Source organism: Leguminivora glycinivorella, unplaced genomic scaffold (assembly GCF_023078275.1).
Source record: "Leguminivora glycinivorella isolate SPB_JAAS2020 unplaced genomic scaffold, LegGlyc_1.1 Scaffold3, whole genome shotgun sequence".
NCBI classification, from domain to species: domain Eukaryota; kingdom Metazoa; phylum Arthropoda; class Insecta; order Lepidoptera; family Tortricidae; genus Leguminivora; species Leguminivora glycinivorella.
This window is the reverse complement of record NW_025952828.1, coordinates 1183982-1209420: the sequence shown is the minus strand read 5'-3', so window position 1 is coordinate 1209420 and position 25439 is coordinate 1183982. Positions and strand designations below refer to the sequence as shown.

Genomic DNA, 25439 nt, shown 5'->3' with positions numbered 1-25439 from the left:
GAATGAATTGAATGAATTACTTTATTGCGATAAACATGGTATACATTAGTTGGTACATTACTATTTTTGACTAGCAATACATGTTTAGCCAAAAATGGCATGCAAAATTATATCTGAACCTACAGTAAAATGCCCTTCTTTATTAGTAGCGTGACTATTTTTTCTCCACGAATTGTGTCGAGGGCTCCGCTAAATGCGTTGTAGCCATATGTGCCCCACTTTAATAGTGGCGTGGCTATTTTTCTCCACAAATTGTGTCGAGTGCTCCGCTAAATGCGTTGTAGCTATATGTGCCCCACTTTAACAGTGTCGTGGCTATTTTTCTCCACAAATTGTGTCGAGGGCTCCGCTAAATGCGTTGTAGCTATATGTGCCCAACTTTAACAGTGTCGTGGCTATTTTTTTCATGAATTGTGTCGAGGGCTCCGCTAAATGCGTTGTAGCTATATGTGCCCTACTTTAACAGTAACGTTGCTATCTTTGTTCACAAGTTGTATCGAAGGCTCCGCTTAAGGCGTAGTAGCTGTTTGTGGCACATTTTAACAGTGATAGGCTATCCATTCAACTCAATTCAAAACCTTTAATGGCATAAACAAAACATGTCAAAAATACAAAAATAATAATACAATAAATAAGGAATTAAAATAATCTTAAACAACTTAGTCAAAAAATAATGATAAATTTAAATACTAACCATAATTATATATATAAAACACAAGAAATTAAAACAAAATGTTATCATTTTAAATTAAACTTACTATGTAATTCTCCACGAATGAAGTCAAGATCTCCGCTCTCTGACTGTTGAAACTTTGTGGGCTCCACTTTATTAGGAAATAAATAAAATAAACATTAATAGTGTGATCTTTGCTTCAAAACTGTATCGATGGCTCCACTTTTATAGATACATTTTATAGAGAACATTGTATTTATAGCGTTCTAGCTATATGCACATCAAGTCAACCTTAAAATGACTATATTTTCTCCACAAATTGTCTCAGGAGCTCTTCTTTCGTTCAAACTACATTGAGAATTCCGGTCTCACAGTGCATTGTCCACTGTGTTTTTCAATCGGTTTACGCTTCGGTGGATTCACGCTTCTGTCGCTACGTTCATCGGTCACTTCGCTCTTCGCTCGCAACTCCAACGTTCTTAGATTGCTTCTCTCCTCGCTGTATTCAATCTGTTTATTCTTCGGCCGCTCCGCTCCTTGGTCTCTCACAAATTAAAGATAGTAACATTACTCCGCTTTAAAAGTGTTAATGTTAATGAGATTTACATTATCTCGAGACTTGTTAATCAGATTTAATGTAATGTAATGTTGTTATATAACTTATGTAGGTACCTACCTACTTAACGCACATTATACAGAATGAATATAAGAACACTTTCGTCTAAGGATTGAACCAATGAACCAATGATTGAACAGTAAACAAAAATGTAAATCTTATTTTCCTTAAAATTGCTAATACTATTGCTCTGACAAGACATACAATATAATGTTGCTACACCATATGAGCATCATGCATACACTAAAATAATAAAATATACGCCGTATTAACCCTTCAGTCATAGCTCTATGACCTATACCACAGCCTATACCTACACAAATCACTTTACAATGCTTAGTACGTGTCATCATTAATTACTCGCTGTTATAATAGTTATAATAATGAAAATAAATAATCAAGGCGCAATAAATCCCTTTCAGGGTGGCTAGCCGAATGGCACAAACGCTCATGAAACGCTCACGAAACGAAGCGCTAGTAGATATCTATCTCTATCGCGCTTGCGTATTGGCGCGACAGAGCCAGCGGCGTATCGCTTTCGTTTGGCGTCGGAGAAATGCCATTCGGCTACGGGGCCAGGCGAGCAACGACTATACCTGTACGTTGCCACATACGCATTAACTACCTACATCCTACACTTTAATTAACATACCTCGATTGAAAGAGAAATCTAATACAATATTTAGAGCTCTAAACTATAGGGGAATTGTGGTACGGAAAACAGGGGCTGACTCGTGGGTGGTGCACATTATCTAGGCCTATATACCCGGGGCGTAAAATCGCCGATGGAAACTAATACACACAATATAGTTGTGCAGTTATGCAGAGTTATTGCAGCCGTGAACAGCTAGATTAATAAATCCAATTAGAAAATAAAGTTTCCAATGAAATTAATATTTAAATTTGAAATCCCTGATTGACATACAGTCTCGCTTAGTAACAAGAAAGTTTAAATAGTTATAATAGTTGATTGTATAACCCAACTACCTATTTTCTTTCTTGTTAATTGTAGTTTTGTATCACAATACATAGTACAGCTTTACTGTAACGTTATTTTATTTTATTAGTATGTATGTTTGTTGTTTGTTACTCCCTCAATTAATTAATAAAGGAAACTGTGGCAAGTGTGGAATAAGCAGAACTGTCTTCTGAAGGATTACCGGACAAACACACCTTTAAAAAAGTTCTAATGCTTCAGGTTTTTGGTGTTCATGGGTGACAGCGATCTGTCTGCTCATTTGCCTTCTTTACAACTTTACAATCAGATGTTAAAATTGAATGTTGTATATTTTGTCCTCAAAACATCGGCAATAATTACATAATAATTAAACTAGTAACTAGCTAAGTTTACTTCTTCCTTTTTAAGTATAGGAGCCTTTTTTGTTGGCATCTATATAAATTAATATAATACTTACCAGGTTACTTATGTTATATGAACAAAGTGATATGACGTTTTAAAACAATATTTAGAAAGTAGTATACTAAGGCATTGTATGGACTTACTTTTTAATTGCATAGTAACTGAATTTGACTTTTAATTCACCTTAGAATATAAATAAAACATTGTAACTGCGTATGCTTATTGCTTGCATTGCCAATGCACAAAAGGGAATTTGTTGCTACGCATAATTTTACATGAGATTTCTTGTACATCAGAAAAACCTTAAATGAAAACTGATGAAACTATAATGACCTTGACTTTAAAACGTAATTAATACTAATTTAAAAACATTTCATTAAAAGCCAAAAAGCGCCGTTCTAAGACCTTAGAAGTTGCAAACTAATCAGTGTTACCATAACCAGGGAATATCAAAAACATTCATAAAGCTTAATATAATTATAACATTTTCAATAGGTTATATATAAAATAATAGGAATAACTTAACTTTAAATAATAGGAATAACTTTTAATTTGCTTAATGACGTCATCATGACGTCACATCATCAGATACTTAATACCATTAAGTAGGTACTCATACGAAACTTAACACTATATCATATTTTGATGTTCTTACTTTATTTTATTTTCGCATGCAGTATTTGTATTGACATGCAAGGCTCTGAACATCTGCATAGTAAATAATATTTGTTGTCTCGGATTTGGATAGGAAGTATAATTAATAATCAAACGAACTTACCTGTGAAGTTTGATTACAATTATACGAGTATCCAAATCCGAGACAACAAAGTCCCGCCCCCCAACCCCGAAAATAACAATAAAATGGTTTCACGACACAAAAAGATCTACACTAAAATAATGATGGGTTTACGCCGCAGGGCGCTGGGCTATGTTGAAGGTAGTAGGTATGCATGGCGAGAACTTGTTTTTTAAATTTTATATCTCTGAAATGTGTGACTTTGGACGGTACGATTCCGTGTGCTGCATAGTAAATAATATTTGTTGTCTCGGATTTGGATACTCGTATAATTGTAATCAAACTTCACAGGTAAGTTCGTTTGATTATTAAATATACTGGTCACAATTGGATAAATCGAAACGGTGAGGCGGTCGAGAATTTCGAAACATGCGTTTTAATATCAAGTCTCTTTAGAACTACATAACATAAAGTCTGGACTAAGTATCTTAGTCATCGACATTATGCTTCTTCTTCTAATCGTGTGAAGGGATCATAAGTTCTAAACTAACTTTATTGTAAACAAAACAAAATACCTATTTAGTTGTTACATGAGCAAAAAACAAAACAATGACTTATATAGAACTTAAACTAAACAAGTTAATATATGTACAACTTAAAACTACACAAATTAATATATATTACATATTTTTAAATTAAAGGAAAAATGGAAAAATTCACACCTCTGACAGGACTCGAACCTGCGACCTTTGGCCTTACCGGGGCCAAAGGCCAAAGGTCACAGGTTCGAGTCCTGCCGGAGGTGTGAATTTTTCCATTTTTCCTTTAATTTAAAAATATGTAATATCGCTCGCAGACGTTTCTGCATGATAAAAAAAACAAATTTAATATATATTTACAAATAAAAAAATGTTCCCCAGATCATCCTCGGAGGTGATGGTGCCCAATAGGCTGGCAGCGTTGCTTTTTTGAATGGCCAAACTTATTCGCTGGCCAAAGTAGCTGCCAGCCCTCTGGTCACCGGATACGTCAACCAGGCGTTGAGATATTTCTTTGAATATATTTTTAGCACTTGGCCCCCACGGCCCAAGAGTTTCTACTCTAGTTCTAGGTATTTTGACATTTATGCTGAGTGGCATCCATTTTGGTGTAAGTTCATACTAGTTTAAAATGGCTAAGTTCAAATTTTACACCAAAAAAAAAATATTATAGGACATTCTTCCACAGATTGACTGTGTCCCACTGTAAGCTCAAGAAGGCCTGTGTTGTGGGTACTCAGGCAACGATATATAGTATATACAAATACTTATATACATAGAAAACATCCATGACTCAGGAACAAATATCTGTGCTCATCACTCAAATAAATGCCCTTACCGGGATTCGAACCCGGGACCGCGGCTTAGCATTAGCAGGCTAGGCCAGGCCGTCCGTCAAATAAATAATTCTTTTTATGAATAAGTAACTAATTCGTTCTTTTTATGAATAAGTAACTAATAAAATTAAAGACATTTCTTCACTGTCCATTTATAAACCCAAAGACAACACAAGGTGGAATCACCAATAATCACTTACTTAAGAGGATACGGTAGCGAAAATGCTAAAATGGAAAGGAGCCCCCCTTTCAACTTGGGAATTTCAGTTAAATATACAAGTGTTATTAACTAGATTTATCGAAAAAAAATTGTCCATTAAGAACAACTCAGTCAAAAGATATTTCAAAATAAATTTTAAAATCGAGGTTCCGCTCTCGACTCTTTCCTCCTTCAAAACTTTATCAATCGGAACGAAATTTGAGAATCTGAATAACAATGAAATAATCTATGTCGGACCGTTTAGCTTTTTTGGTTAATTGTTACCAATCTTGAGTATCACACCTTTTTTGCGCCACAATAAAAAAGGCCGTTTTTGGAAATTTTTGATTGGCTCTAGAGTCTTTAAAAAGCAGAATATCAAAAAAATCAAAACGGTCCGACACAGATAAAAATAATAACAATCTGTGTTGAAAAAATCATTGCTCTATCTTCAAAAACCAGGGAGGAAATAGTCGAGAGCGTTTGTATGGAGAATTGACCCCTACCGTATCGTCTTAAGCGACATTATTAGTCCGTTTTTCTTCCTTCCAGTCTCGTCCCAAGACAAATACCGATCCATTTATTTACAAGTACGTTGAAGCTGATTCTGTATTTACAAATTGATACGGGTTTAGTTTATTTTGATACTAGCTTTTGCCCGCGGCTTTGCCGTCCCATTTTAGGGAAGTGAGGGGGTTAGAAAGAGACAAAGTGCAACCTGTGTCCCTCTAAAATAAAAAATAAAAATTATTGCCACAACTAAGAAGACTGTACAACTCAATACTACGTATACATATGAGCAGTTCCCGTCAACTTTGTACATAGCCACGTCAGCAAATTTTAATTGATCCTATTTTGTTACCAACATTTAGTAATATAAGTCGACTTTCGTAAGATGTATACAGGATAATTGTTGTAATTAAGAAAATATAGATACAAGAGAACCTTAATGACGAAATAAAACTCTGAATTCATCAAAAATATCTTGGTAACAAAATAGGAATAATAAAAACAAATTTAACTTTTTCCTTAACTTTTGTAGAAACTTTTTGAGAACTGCTGATTTACAGAAAAAATATATTCATTAAAAAAAAACTAGGCAATAGGTACCAGTCTCAGCATGTGCTAGTTAGACAGTTAAAGCTATCTAGCGCTGATTTTCAGACTAGCCCCTAGCTAGTCGCTCTCCATTCCTTCGACTATCTCCACTTAATAATCACTTCAATTCGTCGCCGCGTTCTGCCGTGAAAAATGTTTTTGACTGACAATAATCTGGCCATCGTGCGTAGCCGAATGTACAAACGCTCACGAAACGAAACGCTCGTAGATATCTATCTCTATCGCTCTTACGTATTGGTGCGACGGGGCCAGACTACCTTTCGCGGTGTTTCGTTTTCGTTTCGCGTCGTAGAAATACCATTCCGCTACGGGGCTATCACCAAGACTCAAAAAGTTGGGTTGATTTTGTTAGCAACAAAAATTAATAATCTTTTACATCAAAACTCTTAAGGCCACTTGCACCAACGAAAATGGAGGGTTAACCCGAGAACGGCGAGAACCCACCATTTTATATGGAATTTGACAGATGACAGCCCATTAACCCTGAGTTAAGTGGGTATTTATTACAATACCATTTTTAGGCCTTATCCATCGTATCATCGCTAGTTAGCCTATCGCTAATTAGTTTTCACTATCTACGTCGTATCAAAATAAGATGAAAACTATACCAATTTCGTAAAACAGAATAGGAGCTTTCTAACAGTTTTCCTGTTCGATCATTCATAATTTTTTCAGAACCATTAGCGTAATTTAATACTAATATCAATCATACTGATTGATTTATTAGACTGTTTATCATTCGTCTTGATATCATTACCTACTAAACCTTTGTCTTACTGACCGTCTTATTTTATCTTTTCATTCCTAGACTTATCTTTCTGGAATATGATTTACATTTGAGATAATTGTATTGTTCGTGAGAAGTCACTTCAATGGATATTGTTAAGTATTAGAGTTTATCCACAATAAAGGTAAAGTTTAGTTTAACCCCCTTATTCAAAAACGTTACTTAAAGTTATCAAGCCGATAAAGTTCGTTTGTCCCTTTCCGACGTATTGGTGTGATAGAAAGGGACAAAGGAACTTTATCGGCTTGATAACTTTAGTGTACGTTTATGAATAAGGGAATTAGACTAGAATAATAATATACCTAAGAGGCACGATGATACCGTCGCTGAGCGATGAACTATAAATCGTTTTATTTACACGAGAGCGACTATTTTTTAAGCCTCCGCCACACATAAAGCGTTTTGATAGCGTAGCGTTAGCGGAGCGTCAGAGGAGCGCAATGATAGCGGTGCGCCGGCGGAACGCTAGCGATGGCGTTCCGCTCGCAATCCGCGCGCATTCCGCTCGCAATCCGCGCTCGTTAGTTCCCGCCGGTGTCCGCTGGGCGCAACGCCAGCGTTCGTCCGGCGCACCGCTATCGTTGCGCTCCGCTAACGATCCGCTACCGCTCCGCCTACGCTATCAAAACGCGCATGTGTGGCCGAGCTTTTAGTCGTTTTTATCACCGATAGCTCATCGCTTACTCGCCATAATACGCCATCATACGCCATCATACTCGCCACTCTAGTCGATTTTTTTAAGATTATCAAGTGTGGTCAAACTGTATCATTGTGTAGACGAGCAATTAACGTTTTTAGGCATAGCGGGATGTTAATTCACTTTTGTTAACCGTTTGAATGGCAGCGACGCGGAAACACGCAAACAATGATGGTTGAGCTTTTAGTATGTTCATCAGCATAACATGCGTATGAATGGAACGTATTCAGAGCAGTTACCATGAGTTTATGATGTTTTGTTTGTGATGTTTGTTTAAGTAGCTTGATAACACGTGACGGAAAATATATGTTATTTTTGGTGAATTGTCAGTTTCCCCGAAGTTTAGGGTGATTCAAATATATGGTACACTAGGGATAGTGTACTAAATGAGGAATCATTCAGCTAGATTTTGCCTTAAATACTTCATTACCTCAGCCATGTAACGAAAAATTCGTTTCTCTTAATATGTTTAATTTAACCATTACATACATACATACATATAATCACGCCTGTATCCCATTAAGGGGTAGGCAGATCACATGAACTACTAAGTTTCAGTGCCACTCTTGGCAAAAAGGGGTTGAAAGAAATCCAAATTGTGACATTGCAGTGACAGGTTGCCAGCCTCTCGCCTACGCCACAATTTAACCCATATCCCACAGTCGACTTCTACGATGCCCACGGGAAGAAAGGAGGTGGTGAAATTCTTAACCCGTCACCACACGGGGCAACCATTTTGTAAAAATAGAAGATATAAATAACGGTGTTTATTAAGACATTTTTTAAAAGTAGAAATATGAAGATTAAAAAAAACTATGTGTTTTATATTGTGTGATATAATTACGACGTAGCTACTAAATTACTTGAACACCTACGGCCTAATTTTTTAGTTTTTAAAATGAACTTTACAATCAGAACTTCTAGGTAGCTTCAATATAATTATATTGATATTTATAGCATAAAGTAGCATCTTACAAAATGTTTTACTGGGGACGCTATTGCACAACACCCTGCATTTTATGATTAAGCACTGAGACTTGGCACAGGTTGTTCCTTGGGTGGCCCTGAGTAGATAAAGATCGGGAGGCATCGAGAGCCCCCCTTAATTTAGGAGGGAAGAGGGGGGGAAGGCTGGCGCCGCCGCGCTTCCTTTGAAACCATATTTCTCTAAAACTATACAAAATAGGGCATGCGATATATCATTTTCGGATAAATGAAGGACGAGGAATTCATTTTTGGAACAAAAAAAAATGTATTTTAGAACAAAAATACAAAATAAAATGGGAAAATCTGAAAACAAGATTTTTTTTATACATATTATTGCACATTTTATGAAAACTGTAATGGTTTTTTCTAAATAAAAAATATTATTTAATAGCTACATTTATCTAGTTTTAGAAAATGTATAATTTGTTATAGAAATATATATTAATATATTTGTTATAGGACGAGTGATAAAAAATAATTTACATCGCCCGATAGGGTGATTTGAATGCTCATTTCAATAAGTTTTGTCAATGATTTCAGGTATAATCACTATGTTTAACACACGAAAGCCGTAACCATTGTAGTTTATGGCTATTTTAGTGATTAATGTACTTAAAATAAAAAAAAATACAAAAATTTTAAAAAATATTAAATATGTGATATTTTTTTTAACATTATCCTATTTTGTTCTTTCTACACAATACATATCTAAAATCAATAAATATCAATAAAAAGCCACATTTATACAGTTTATAAAAATATAAATAGTTTGTTATATAAATATATTACGAAACGCGAGATAAAAAATAATGAAAATGAAAATTTTAATGTACGGGTCAGCTTGCATTATTCGATGAGGTGAGGTAAAGGTACTACCCGCTATGCAGTGGAGTTCGTCTAGTAATACAGAAATATACTTATTCTAATAACGTTTACACATGTAGGTATATCACGACCCAGTACAGAAAATTGTAAAAGTCCTATAATATAGTTTATTTTGATTGTAAAATAAAATTGCATGTGACTTATATTGCAAAAAAAATGTCTTAATCACGTTCTCCTCTCCTAAAGCAGCAGTTCTGCATGCATAGGCTTGAAGATTTTTTAGTTTACTAGTAGAATTTAGTTACTTCCTTTGGGCCCCCTTAAATCGGTTTTACCAATCCATAAAAGATAAAATAAAAATCGTCATATTCTTCCTTTCAGTATCAATGATAGTTAGTTATTGCGCAATAGTGCCATAAAAAATAAACTAGATTCGTATTAGCATTAAACATTAATGATATTTGAACTAAGACATTGCTTTTGTACAAAGGAGAACCTCAAAAAATGGTCTGACTAGACGAAACCATGTGTATCGGGGCTAGTACCTACTCAAGGCTCTCAAAAAGTGTAGCTATTTTGAGTTATTCAAATAAAACAACCTGAATAGTCTGAATTTAATTATGTATATATCACAACATCCACTGCATAAGCACATCAGCTCCGAACATTTAATTTAAAAAGTCTTTTTTTACGGTTGCACCTTACGCGCCACTGTTTTTTATTACACCTGCATCCGACAATTTCGAGGCATGTTTCTGCAGCAACAGGCAACGTTGCGGGCAAGTAGGCTCCCAAATCCCAATTGTTATAGACTTTCGTCCAGCCACAAGTAGCAAATAATGGCAAATTTTGAATTGGGTTTAGTTGACCCCATAAATGGACACCTTGATATACCTATAACCCTTACAAAAATGGTGCAAGGCAGCTTTTGTCGGTGAAATGCTGTTAATTTGGCGGTCTTTTTTGGTTAATAACTATTTTCGGCACTCGTTAACCAACGTACAGGACACAGATCTGGAATAATAAATATGTCAAGTAAGAATTATCCATAAATTATGCAAATCATATAGATAACTACAATTTCACAAGATGTATTAGGATCAGATGTATATATCTGACCTATCATATCAATCGATCATTTCATGTAATATAAATAGTTAAATTCAGACTATATAGGAGTATGTTGTTTAATTTGAATTACTCTGAATAACTACACTTTTTGAGAGCTTTGAGTACCTTTACCTCACCTCATCGAATCATACAAGCTGACCCGTACCGTACATCAAGATCACTTTCATTATTTTTTATCTCGCGTTTCGTAATATATTTATATAACAAACTATATATTTTTATAAACTATATAAATGTGGATTTTCATTCATAAATATTTATTGCTTTTAGATATATATTGTATAGAAAAAACAAAATAGGATAATGTTATAAAAAAGTTATCACTTTTATTTTTTTTTTAATTTTTGTATTTTTTTTATTTTAAGTACATTAATCACTAAAATAGCCATAAAATACAATGATTACGGCTTTCATGTGTTAAAAATAGTGATTATACCTGAAATCATTGACAAAACTTATTGAAATGAGCATTCAAATCACCCCATCGGGCGATGTAAATTATTTTTTATCACTCGTCCTATAATATATTTCTATAACAAATTATACATTTTATAAAACTAGATAAATGTAGCTATTAAATAATATTTTTTATTTAGAAAAAACCATTACAGTTTTCATAAAATGTGCAATAATATGTATAAAAAAAAATCTCGTTTTCAGATTTTCCCATTTTTTTTTGTGTGTTTGTTCTAAAATACATTTTTTTTGTTCCAAAAATGAATTCCTCGTCCTTCATTTATCCGAAAATGATATATCGCATGCCCTATTTTGTATAGTTTTAGAGAAATATGGTTTCAAAGGAAGCGCGGAGGCGCCAGCCTTCCCCCCCTCCTCCCTCCTAAATTAAGGGGGGCTCTCGATGCCTCCCGATCTTTATCTACTCAGGGCCACCCAATGAACAACTGTGCCAAGTCTCAGTGCTTAATCATAAAATGCAGGGTTCCCATACAAGACATAGCAATAGCGTCCCCAGTATTTACCCTCACCTCCCACTGATGTTTGTGTTTGTACGCATAAATCGGTCCTTATCACCGCGCGGCTTAATACCTATACTAATAATGATTATCTGGGGTTGTTGACCCCAAATAACGTTTAAAATAACGGTATGAGTCACGGTTTATGGACTTTATGATACCGGTTTTCTGATTTTTTCTGGTTTTTGGATTTATTCCCATTATTAGGCTATTGGTTCACTGTGAGCCTTGTCAACGTCTTTACAATAATAAGAGCAATATCAAAGAAGCAGCTTGGTTGTTGGGCAAAAATAAAACATATAGAAGCATTTCTGACCAGCAGGGTTAGCACAGGATTGCCGTGAGAGCATGTCGCCGCGAGATAGACTATCCGTCCATATGTCATTGATACAATTAGGCCTAAACGCGAAACGAAAATGAAATGCCGTGAAAGGTAGTCTGGCTATGTCGCGCCAATACGCAAGAGCGATAGATATAGCGCTCACGATAAAGAGATATTATCGTGAGCGTTTGTGCATTTGGCTACGCACGCAGCAATATGGGCTTGATGCCCCGGATCTAATCAAGTAATCACCGACATAAAACAGAACGCAACGAATGTGTATTACCTCTTCTCCATTAAATTACGTCGGATTTTTATTGTTTCCTGGGTTGCACGCTATCTAGCGGGGTTTTTATGAAGCTTGATCCATCATGCTACGCGTAATTTTATGTGTTTGGATGTCTTAAACCAAAAAGTCTAAGATTTTTTCAGTCAATAAAGGTAATGAATTGGTAAGATAACTTCATATCATTGCTAAGCAACATGGGTCTAGATCTAATGGCCCTTCCATACAAACATGTCCATTACACAACCGTTACACAGGAGCCAGGAATATCCAACACATATTCATCGTCTAGGAATTCAGGCCACTACTCTGTTACAATCAAACATCATTGAACATACAACGCAATTCTACCGAAATAAGACTGGAATTTGGATGATTTGAAGACATGCTTTGAAGTAGAAGAATTGTCTTATCATTTAATTGAAGTGGCAATTTAGGGTTAAACAGGCAATGATGTCAGCGAAATAAAATGGGAAGTGAGAAATGCTTGTTGAGTTGAGGAATTCGCAATTTCGACTCGGTGTTGGCGTCTTTTGTTTTTGAGCAAATGATGTGTCACTGTGTTAATAGAACATTGGATAAAATAACGAACGAGCACGAGAATTTTACTCGTGCATGTCACGAATAATGACATGTTGTGATTCCATCGTGTTACATGCTTATTAGACGACCGGTCTGGCTCAGTCGGTAGTGACCCTGCCTGCTAAGCCGCGGTCCTGGGTTCGAATCCCGGTAAGGGCATTTATTTGTGTAATGAGCACAGATATTTGTTCCTGAGTCATGGATGTTTTGTATCTTCTTCTTCTTCTTCTTCTTTGTCCAACCCTGGTCCCGTTATTTGGGTCCCGTTTTGGTTATGTTTTGTATGTATATAAGTAATTAAGTATGTATTTATCTATTTAAGTATATCGTCGCTTAACACTCATAGTACAAGCTTTGCTTAGTTTGGGGCTAAGTTGATCTGTGTAAGGTGTCCCAATATTTATTTATTTACTTAAAAGCCAGGTTTTAAACCCACATATTTGGATGTAAAGAACAGGATTTTTTATAGGTACGTATATAATTATATTAAAGCGAAAATAAGCACATTTTACATTCACACACGTGTGGTTATAGGTAGTCATCACTTTGGTTTACATCACTCACAGTATAAGACAAAATCGCTTCCCTTTATCCTGTCCTTATGTATGTATGCTTAGATTTAAAAAAAAGGCTTAGAGCGTGTCGGGCCACGCGCAGTGTAGGGTTCCGTAGTGTTCCGTATTTTTTCGAAAAACTACTGAACCTATCAAGTTCAAAACAATTTTCCTAGAAAGTCTTTATTAAGTTCCAATTTTGTGATTTTTTAAACATATGGTTCAAAAGTTAGAGGGGGGGGCATACTCTTTTTTTCCTTTAGGGGCGATTATTTCCGAAAATATTAATATTATCAAAAAACGATTTTAGTAAACCCGTATTCATTTTTAAATACCTATCCAACAATATATCACAGGTTGGGGTTGGAATGAAAAAAAAAGAACCCTGAAAAAATACGCAACGGATTCTGGTGCTCTTTGTTTTAATGGTTCTTATTTGTATTCGAATTCGGAGTGGGTCGCTAGTTAAGTAAACTATAATTTAATGTTACTTAATATGAGTCCCGAAAATGTATATACTAGTATTAGAAAGCCCTATCATTGTAAAGGGCCGCAAACTCAAAGGGTTAGCCAAGTTCATCTGCGGTCGCCAGAGAGCCCATAATGAGTTTGCTGCGGCCAGGCAAGTTGTGAGATATTGAAAACTGGACTAAACGGGACAAGTATTTGCAAAGGTATTTTGAGGCTAGAGGGAGAAATAGTTGTTATTTCAAGTCTGTGTATTTATTAGTTTGATTCACTGAAAAGTAATAGAATAGAATAAAATAATTTATTGAAAACAACATTATTGCTAATGTTACATTTATGCGTTTACACTTATATTACGTGTAGTGTTACGTGCACCCGAACTAGGAAAGGAATCCTGTATCTCCCCCAAAGAGATAAAGTCCTAGTTTCAAACATAATTTAATGTAAACAAATTAAAATCATGAGACAAAGACTGAAGAGTAATGTACTAGAGATATGGTTTGGCAAGATTCATAATGTGTACACTTATTCTTTTTTTTTTAACCGACTTCAAAAAAGGAGGAGGTTCTCAATTCGACTGAATGTTTTTTTTTTTATTTTTTTGTATGTATGTTACTCGATATCTCCGAGAATTGTGGACCGATTTTCAAAATTTTTTTTTTGATCGTACGGGTATAACCCCGAGATGGTCCCATTGGCACCAAGTCGGGGTCTGATGATGGGATCCTGGAGAAATCGAGGGAACTCTTCAAATGTTATAGGCACATGTAATGTTTTTAGTGTATTTTTCAAAGGTACACCAGTATTTACGCCTGATGGTAATAATTTTATGTGGCTGAGCTGATGATGGAAGGTCAACTCCTCAATGGTTAGGAGTTAAAGGATAATTCTTTCACTAGTGTGCATATATTCGGACTGATGCATATAATATCAATAGGAACCACTAAAAATCAACAAATAAACAAACTTTTTAACAAAAAATAAAACCGCCTTCAAAAATAAGCGCGTTACAAAACACGGAGAAACTAAAAAGCAACAAAAAATAATAAACCTTTGAATTCAGATTTCTTATCGTATTGCAATAATCTAAACATCCAAATTATAAACAAATCAATTATTTTTGGAGTCGGTACCAGCCTGCGTATGGTTGGGTGGGGCAAATAGGCAATAGCAAGGCGACGAACAGGTCTGGTACCGACTACAAAAATAATTGATTTGTTTATAATGTGGATGTTTAGATTATTGCAATACGATAAGAAATCTGAATTCAAAGGTTTATTATTTTTTGCTTTTTAGTTTCTCCGTGTTTTGTAACGCGCTTATTTTTTATAAATGGTCATTTCTTTTTTTTTGCCACTTTTATGAAGTGTGATATTAAAAAAAAATGCTATTTCTACTCAGAATTACTAGCCTTTTCAATCCTAGTAGTTAAAAAAATTGTCCCATACGATTTTTTCTTATTTTGTTACCATTTTCCGTACATTTTTTATGGGGTAACAAAAGAGGAAAGTAACAAAAATGTATGGAAATTCTGGGACACTTTTTGTCTCCCAGTGAGATTGAAAGTACTCGTGATTCTGAGTACAATTGACCAGAATTGACCTAAAATTCCCTAAAACAATAAAAAAAAAAATTATTGGCAATAAAAAAGAAATGCTCAAATGGGCTTACTCTTGGCCACAGACTAGCCAAAGGCAAAGACGTGGCCTACGATGGAGTGAGCTCGCCCAGAAGATGCCTGTTCACTCTTGATTTGAAGGTTGCCGGGTTATATGAGCTCGGAAATATAGCCGCCGGCAAGGAATTCTATAATGTGTACTTATCGTGATCTTATATCGTGATCAGTATGTAATTTTTAAATCTCGGCCACACATGCGCGTTTTGATAGCGTAGGCGAAGCAGTAGCGGAGCGTCAGCGAAGCGCAACGATAGCGGTGCGCCGGACGAACGCTGGTGTTGCGCCCAGCGAACGCCGGCGGGAACTAACGAGCGCGGATTGCGAGCGGAACGCCGGCGCACCGCTATCATTGCGCTCTGCTAACGCTACGCTATCAAAACGCTTTATGTGTGGCGGAGGCTTTAATAAGTTACCGTGTGTGGCGCTGTTCACTTCTAAATATATAAAAGAAGAAGCTGACTGACTGACTGACTGACTGACTGACTGACTGACTGACTGACTGACTGACTGACATATCAACGCACAGCCGAAACCGCTGGTCCTAGAGATTTCAAATTTGGCACGTAGGTTCCCTATATAGTGTAGAGGAGCACTAAGAAAGGATTTTCCAAAATTCACCTCCTAAGGGGGTCAAATGGGGGTTCAAAGTTTGTATGGGGAAACAAGATTAGTTTGACTAATTTATTCGAAACTTCACAGGAAGATTCCTTAAGACATATGACTGAATACGTGTTTCAGGTTTTTTGAAAATTTAACCCCTAAAAGGGTGAAAAGGGGGTGATAAAGTCAAAAAATCAATATGGGTATCGTTTTTATGGTTTATCGGGTCGCTGATCACGATAAATACAACGTTTTTAAAATCTAACGAGGCGGAAGTGAAATACCTTCTCCCCTGTAGTGGTGCAATGGGGTTTAAATATCAAAAAAATATATAAAAGAGGATATTGACTGACTGACCGACATATCAACGCACAGCCGAAACCGCTGGTCCTAGAGACGTCAAATTTGTCAAGTAGGTTCCTTATATAGTGTAGAGGAGCACTAAGAAAGAATTTTCCAAAATTCACTTCCTAAGGGGGTCAAATGGGGGTTCAAAGTTTGTATGGGGAAACAAGATTAGTTTGACTATTTTATTCGAAACTTCACAGGAAGATTCCTTAAGATATATGGCTGACTACGTGTTTCAGGTTTTTTGAAAATTTAACCCCTAAAAGGGTGAAAAGGGGGTGATAAAGTCAAAAAATCAATATGGGTATCGTTTTTATGGTTTATCGGGTCGCTGATCACGATAAACACAACGTTTTTAAAATCTAACGAGGCGGAAGTGAAATACCTTCTCCCCTGTTGTGGTGCAATGGGGTTTGAATATATAAAAGAAGATATTGACTGACTGATTGACATATCAACACACAGCCGAAACCGCTGGTCCTAGAGAATTCAAATTTGGCACACAACTTCCTTATATGGCGTAGAGGAGCACTAAGAAAGGATTTTTCAAAATTCTCCTCTTAAAAGGGTGAAATGGGGGTTCAAAGTTTGTATGGGGAAACAAGATTAGTTTGACTAATTTATTCGAAACTTCACAGGAAGATTCCTTAAGACATATGACTGAATACGTGTTTCAGGTTTTTTGAAAATTTAACCCCTAAAAGGGTGAAAAGGGGGTGATAAAGTCAAAAAATCAATATGGGTATCGTTTTTATGGTTTATCGGGTCGCTGATCACGATAAATACAACGTTTTTAAAATCTAACGAGGCGGAAGTGAAATACCTTCTCCCCTGTAGTGGTGCAATGGGGTTTAAATATCAAAAAAATATATAAAAGAGGATATTGACTGACTGACCGACATATCAACGCACAGCCGAAACCGCTGGTCCTAGAGACGTCAAATTTGTCAAGTAGGTTCCTTATATAGTGTAGAGGAGCACTAAGAAAGAATTTTCCAAAATTCACTTCCTAAGGGGGTCAAATGGGGGTTCAAAGTTTGTATGGGGAAACAAGATTAGTTTGACTATTTTATTCGAAACTTCACAGGAAGATTCCTTAAGATATATGGCTGACTACGTGTTTCAGGTTTTTTGAAAATTTAACCCCTAAAAGGGTGAAAAGGGGGTGATAAAGTCAAAAAATCAATATGGGTATCGTTTTTATGGTTTATCGGGTCGCTGATCACGATAAACACAACGTTTTTAAAATCTAACGAGGCGGAAGTGAAATACCTTCTCCCCTGTTGTGGTGCAATGGGGTTTAAATATATAAAAGAAGATATTGACTGACTGATTGACATATCAACACACAGCCGAAACTGTTGGTCCTAGAGATTTCAAATTTGGCACAAAGGTTCCTTATATGGCGTAGAGGAGCACTAAGAAAGGATTTTTCAAAATTCTCCTCTTAAAAGGGTGAAATGGGGGTTCAAAGTTTGTATGGGGAAACAAGATTAGTTTGACTATTTTATTCGAAACTTCACAGGAGGATTTCTAAAGAAATTTGACCCCTAAAGGGGTGCAAAGGGGTAAAGTCAAAAGCACAATATGGGTATCGTTTTTATGGTTTATCGGGTCGCTGATCACGATAAATACAACGATTTTAAAATTTAATGAGGTGGAAAAGAAATATTCTCCCCTGTTGTTGTGCAATGAGGTTAAAATATCCAAAATAGCCATAAGTATAGCTTTAGTTTTTATCTTTACTTCTGGTTCAAGAGATTTCAAATTAACACGGAAGTTCCTTAGAGGAGCACTAAGAAAGGATTTTTTATAGTTCACCTCCTAGCATGATAATTTGACAGGGGCAAGGACAGGGACAGGAACGGGATAGGGTTAGGGTTAGGGATAGGGATAGGGATAGGGACAGAGACAGGGACAGGGACAGGGACAGGGACAGGGACAGGGACAGGGACAGGGACAGGGACAGCGACAGCGACAGCGACAGGGACAGGGACAGGGACAGGGACAGGGACAGGGACAGGGACAGGGACAGGGACAGGGACAGGGACAGGGACAGGGACAGGGACAGGGACAGGGACAGGGACAGGGACAGGGACAGGGACAGGGACAGGGACAGGGACAGGGACAGGGACAGGGACAGGGACAGGGACAGGGACAGGGACAGGGACAGGGACAGGGACAGGGACAGGGACAGGGACAGGGACAGGGACAGGGACAGGGACAGGGACAGGGACAGGGACAGGGACAGGGACAGGGACAGGGACAGGGACAGGGACAGGGACAGGGACAGGGACAGGGACAGGGACAGGGACAGGGACAGGGACAGGGACAGGGACAGGGACAGGGACAGGGACAGGGACAGGGACAGGGACAGGGACAGGGACAGGGACAGGGACAGGGACAGGGACAGGGACAGGGACAGGGACAGGGACAGGGACAGGGACAGGGACAGGGACAGGGACAGGGACAGGGACAGGGACAGGGACAGGGACAGGGACAGGGACAGGGACAGGGACAGGGACAGGGACAGGGACAGGGACAGGGACAGGGACAGGGACAGGGACAGGGACAGGGACAGGGACAGGGACAGGGACAGGGACAGGGACAGGGACAGGGACAGGGACAGGGACAGGGACAGGGACAGGGACAGGGACAGGGACAGGGACAGGGACAGGGACAGGGACAGGTACAGGGACAGGGACAGGGACAGGGACAGGGACAGGGACAGGGACAGGGACAGGGACAGGGACAGGGACAGGGACAGGGACAGGGACAGGGACAGGGACAGGGACAGGGACAGGGACAGGGACAGGGACAGGGACAGGGACGGAACGGGATAGGGTTAGGGATAGGGATAGGGATAGAAATAGGGGACGGGGACGGGGATGAAATGCAGGTGGCTCAGTGGGAAGGTATTAGTAAGTAGGCATCGGCGAGTATCCTGCATCCGTAATAACTATTACATTCAATGTGCTGTAAGAAGATCGTTGTTTGCTTGCCTTTTATATGTTTACGTTTGCAATAAGTATAAGCAAAATGGAAAAAATTGTAAGCGATATTGCAAGGAAGTACTTTCTACCCTACCGACCATAGCGTCGAGATACTAGCTATGTGGGTTGTATGAAGTTTCCCCAGTATAAATATTTAAATAGGTAAAATACATACATATTCGTACCTACTACCTACGCTGTGGTCGCTTTGTAACAATTCTACAATCATTGCAAGAATTTATTTCAAAGCAATAGTAATATGTGTAAGGTACAGTCAGCCAAAACCGGACCGTACAGCAAATAGATCAGTTACAATGGCCCTCCAGTCGAGAATTGCCCCGCTTTACCTTAATCGAAATAATCGCGGACATCTGTACCTACAAAGAAACCTACGGATCCAAATGAAAATCTTATTTTTTGTAAACGTTTCAATAAGAATACTTTTATTACGCGGGCGAAGCCGCGGGTAAAAGCTAGTTCTTTATACAATGAATGCAATTTTCGAAATGTTTGCGCTATCGACGAAAGTATTCTAAAACGTTCAAAAAATGGCAGTCATGCTAGGGGCTTAGGTGCAGCGGATAAAACTGGAATTTATGTTTCCGTCGATATTGGAGTACGTTGCTCGTATGCTCGTGTGTCAATTGATATTGTTCGTTAACTGTAAAATTCTGTTTTATACTCCTGTAGGACGATCTTTTTGTGCACTATCTAACCATGTTTTGAACACACAGTGCGTTTTCACATTATCCGACCCGATATCGAATTTCGGACCGATATTCCATATATTTTAGCCGCCATCTTTGACTTTTGATTTTGAAACCCTCCCTACATCCGATATCGGATCGGATTAATGTGCAAACGCACTTACACTAAATCTATTCACTACGTGTACGACGGTGCTGCCCTCATGTAGTGAGCTTTCCCATTTTAAATTTTGAGATATCAAGTTTGAAGTTAAGTGACACAATTAGTTCCAATGGCCACCGCTACTATTAATATTGGACATGCTTATAAGATAACAACATGTCTTTATGCCAATCAGCGCCACTCTGTCACGTACGTTGTCAATATTATAATAATATTTGGAATAATATCAATTTGCTGTCATTCACCCGGGCATCTTGCGCTAACTAATTATACTTGTGCGGACAAATCAGAGCAAAATCAACACTTAGCGGCTAGCTATTTGATATAATTTCAATATCATGTTACATATGGGCCTATGGCATATGGGCCTGTGTGGTGACGGGTTAAGAATTTCACCACCCCCTTTCGTCCCGTGGGTGTCGTAGAAGGCGACTATGGGATATGGGTTAAATTGTGACGTAGGCGAGAGGCTGGCAACCTGTCACTGCAATGTCACAGTTTCGTTTTCTTTCAACCCCTTATTTGCCAAGAGTGGCACTGAAGCTTTAGTAGTTTCATGTGTTCTGCCTACCCCTTTATGGGATACGTATGTATGTATGTATGTTACATATTATTATACTCGTATACCTACGGCTAACCAAATTTTGGGACCAAAAGCCGTCAAATTTGAAAATGTAGCTCAGCGGCCAATTGTCTTCATAAAACGTGTGCCCTTCTAAACCTTGACGTTGGTGGAATTATCGACGAGCCATAACTCTTAAATTTTAATGAAAATGTAGGGGCGAAGGTTTAATTCCCATAGGAATTTTGAATTTGACGGCATTTTTAGTGCCAAAATTTGGTTGACCTCAAAGAGGATCGAGTATTATAAAGAGTTATAAAATAAAATATAATAAAAATATTTTTTTTTATTCAATAACTAAATATGACATTTCCATAACCATGCTGGCTCCTCTTTGTAAGTATTCAAGATAATGCATGACAAAATTATTTTTAGTTTAGTAGTAGTTTAGTTAAAGATCACATAATACACGACAAGATTACATATTACCGCATATTAGTTACTGTCTAAGTAAAATGTGTAATCACAGATCACAGTGCATAGACTGCCATCTAGTGTATGAAAGATGAATGTGACGATGTACAATTAATACAAATAAATATTATATTCTATTCTATTCTATTCTATTCTATTCTATTCTATTCTATTCTATTCTATTCTATTCTATTCTATTCTATTCTATTCTATTCTATTCTATTCTATTCTATTCTATTCTATTCTATTCTATTCATCTTTCGACACAAGCTTATAACTTTTGAACCTCAGTTTTGACAATTTGGCCGATATTTTTAGCTTGATATGTGTTAAAATGTCAAATATTAATATTACAGCAGTTCTCAAAAAGTTTGTACAAAAGTTAAGGAAAAAGTTAAATTTGTTTTTATTAGTCCTATCTTGTTACCAAGATATTTTTGATGAATTCAGATTTTAATAAGTTTTATTTCGTCATTAAGGTTCTCTTGTATCTATATTTTCTTAATTACAACAATTATCCTGTATACATCTTACGAAAGCCGACTTATATTACTAAATGTTGGTAACAAAATAGGATCAATTAAAATTTGCTGACGTGGCTATGTACAAAGTTGACGGGAACTGCTCTCCCCAAAGGTGTAATGCCGTCTAGGCCATCACGGTAGCTTTTTCTCTATGGCTTTGAGGTACGTTTTTTTTCTTATACTTTATCCGTCTACGGAGTTACATAAATATGTCTTTGGTTGACCTATAACATTGGTTAGATATCAGTAAGTACAATTTTGAATCAGCTTGTGTACCGTGTTTTTCAGGGCACTTTGTTCAGGTGTAGCGCTAGCGGATAAAATTGGAATTTATGCTTCGTCGATATTGGAGCTTGTGTCCATTTACATTGTCCGTTCACTCGGTAAAACATTGGGTTGACACTTTATGGGGCGAAGTTTTTGCTATGCTGATAAACCTAGATGATATATAATCTAATTATAGTATCAGTAATCTAATTATAGATACAAAATTCGATAATATAATGGTTTAAAGACACCTTTTTTTGTATATACACTATACAGAGTGTAACAAAAATGGTGGTGATCCGTTTAAGGGCGTACTCAGTATCGTATTCTTATCAGGAAAAAGTAGAAGAAAAATTTTTTTTCGCTAAAAAAATTTTCACTTTTGTATGAGCCGGGCCGCGCGAATCGGTCGAATCTCCATACAAAGATAAAAAATTTTTTTGCGAAAAAAAAATTTTTTCCTACTTTTTCCTGATGAGAATACGATACTGAATACGCCCTTAAACGGATCACCACCATTTTTGTTACACCCTGTATTACCATAACGGATGGTACATTTTTTACGCACTAGTGAGAGAAGTGGTTTATTTCTTGTCAGGTCGAAATTCGGAGGGCCATCTGTACTGAAAAACGTCGTTCGATACACGCGCGAAAAGGAAATTCTTAACTCGTGTCGTTAATTTCGCCACTCGTTTCATACTTCCTTGTATTAATGTACTATATACCTTTATAAAAAAGAGTGGAAGGGTCAGTTGGAATTGGAAGACCTAGGCGAGCTCTTCTTGTTCAAATCGGGGAAATATTGCAAAAAGGCCAGGTCAGAAGTACTCGAAACCGACGAGCGTGTATGAGAAACGTTATGAAAATGTGTGAAGCGAAAGTGATTTGATAGGATCGTAGTAAATGGAAATCCGTGATCTCTGCCTATCCCTATGGGAAACAGGCGTGATTGTATGTGTGTTGTATGTATGTATGTATACCTTTATAAAGAAAGCCAGAAAAAATGGATTATATCCGTAAAAGAAAATAAAAATATGTTTTGCCAGGTCGAGGAATAAAAAGGCTTACTTAAGCCTTGCGATGGGACACCAAGGGCTCGTAAAAAACTTATAAAACTTAAGTTAGGACCATAATTGTCTTTACTCCCTGAACCAACTAATTAAAAACCGGCCAAGAGCGTGTCGGGCCACGCTCAGTGTAGGGTTCCGTAGTTTTTCGTATTTTTCTCAAAAACTACTGAACCTATCAAGTTCAAAACAATTTTCCTAGAAAGTATTTATAAAGTTCTACTTTTCTGATTTTTTTCATATTTTTTAAACATATGGTTCAAAAGTTAGAGGGGGGGGGACGCACTTTTTTTTCCTTTAGGAGCGATTATTTCCGAAAATATTAATATTATCAAAAAACGGTCTTAGTAAACCCTTATTCATTTTTAAATACCTATCCAACAATATATCACACGTTGGGGTTGGAATGAAAAAAAATATCAGCCCCCACTTTACATGTAGGGGGGGTACCCTAATAAAACATTTTTTTCCATTTTTTATTTTTGCACTTTGTTGGCGTGATTGATATACGTATTGGTACCAAATTTCAGCTTTCTAGTGCTTACGGTTACTGAGATTATCCGCGGACGGACGGACGGACGGACGGACGGACGGACGGACGGAAGGACGGACGGACAGACAGACATGGCGAAACTATAAGGGTTCCTAGTTGACTACGGAACCCTAAAAAATCCAGTAATTTATCATGTCCTAAGTAGCTAAAAGCGACAAGTTAGATTATATCGCGCGAGTTTAAAAACTCGAAAGGAGTATTTATGGGGGCTTTAAGAACTTTTTCTGTAGCCCTACTATTTGTCTGTTAAAACTCGAATTCAATTCACCATTTTTATATTAAAGGAAAAAATGGAAAAATTTACGCTTCCGGCGGGACTTGAACCCGCACCATTTTTGCAATCCGTGCAATGCTCTTACCAATTGAGCTACGGAAGCCACGCCGGACTTCGCAAATCTTTCCATGCCTTTCCTTTTTGTACACACGTCTTGGGGTGACGTCTAGCGCCATCTACCGACAGACTATTACATCTTGTAACGGCACTGGAGTCTCAAGTTATATTGAGAATTCACCAGTAACAATGTGCTAACCCATACTAAATTAATTTTTATTAAGCAGAAACGTCTGCTAACGATTCTAAACATTTTTATATTAAAGGAAAAAATGGAAATTTTTTTTTTTATTTATTATATTTTAGAAACATACAGTCGTTTACAAACAGTACTTATACAATATTGTTAAAGTATAATAGACCTAGAGTTTCATTAATTTGTTACATAAAATCACAGTCTGTTTTTTTTTTTTTTTTTTAATTTTAGATAAGTTAATAGTTAAGTCGACAATAAGTTTCTTATTCTGTACAAAGTGCAATTTTAACGTTTCTCGGGATATATTTAGGGTTCTCAAAGGTCGGCAACGTATAAGTGGCTCCCCTGATGTTGCTTATGTCCATGGGCGGCGATGACTGCTTACCATCAGGCGGCTCGTCTGCTCGTTTGCTGCCTATTTCATAAAAAAAAATATATAAACACGATATTTTTGTAACTTAACGAAATGTTTCATGGGCATATGCCTACTTGAAAAATAAATATTTCATTTATAAATAAATATTTTTTTTTCATTTTCATTATTTTATATTTCATGTTTGCGTATCTAAAACGAGAGGTTCGAATAACTATGTATCCAAATTAACTTTAGTTGCGGATAATGTTTATTTTTTATAGGAATTATAGGAATTCCAACTGTTAAAGTGTAAAAATGGCATGAACTAACGATTTGTTTTCTTTCGCAGGTAATATTTCCTTGCGATTGAGATGTGGGCGTCGATTTATCCAAGGTAATCAAAAGCGATATTTAAAGTAAAATTCATAATCCTACGGACTAAATTGACAAATGACTGACAGGTAAAATGATACCAGGAACAGCAAAATTAAAATAGGGAAGGGTATATGTCGATAACAATATATCGACAAGTTGTAAAGTACATACAACAGACAAGTTTAAATCAAGAATAAGTATATGAGTTTCAAATAAGAGGTACACATTTTGGTTTGTTCTATGTATCTTCGAGGTAGTAGATGGATACCATGCATTTTTACCCACTAGTTTTAAAACATAAAAAGGTTTCCGAGCCAGTAGGTAAAAAATTAAATACCATGTCCGACGATAATAAATTATCTGTCACGCTATGGCAAGTATACCATAAATATCTATATAATTTTCGAATAATATTATTGCTGCTTCGAAATAAAAAAAATATCTCTAATTAGCGGTCTACAGACCTTTTGATCTGTCGAAATCACAGAAAAAGTTGGTATATTGATTAGCCGATCCAATTGCCAATTTTATTGTCCCGTCTGGGTGCACCTTAAA

At 36.9% G+C, this 25439-nt stretch overlaps 1 protein-coding gene across 1 annotated transcript in view; it reads left to right on the top strand.

Moving 5' to 3' along the window:
- LOC125242008 (centaurin-gamma-1A-like) overlaps positions 1-24929 on the top strand; it is an 87298-nt gene extending 62369 nt beyond the window's left edge. The window contains exon 2 of the mRNA XM_048150707.1: positions 24859-24929. Coding sequence (XP_048006664.1) covers positions 24859-24929 — 71 coding nt within the window. The remainder of the gene's footprint in view (positions 1-24858) is intronic.
- Positions 24930-25439: the final 510 nt, after the last annotated feature.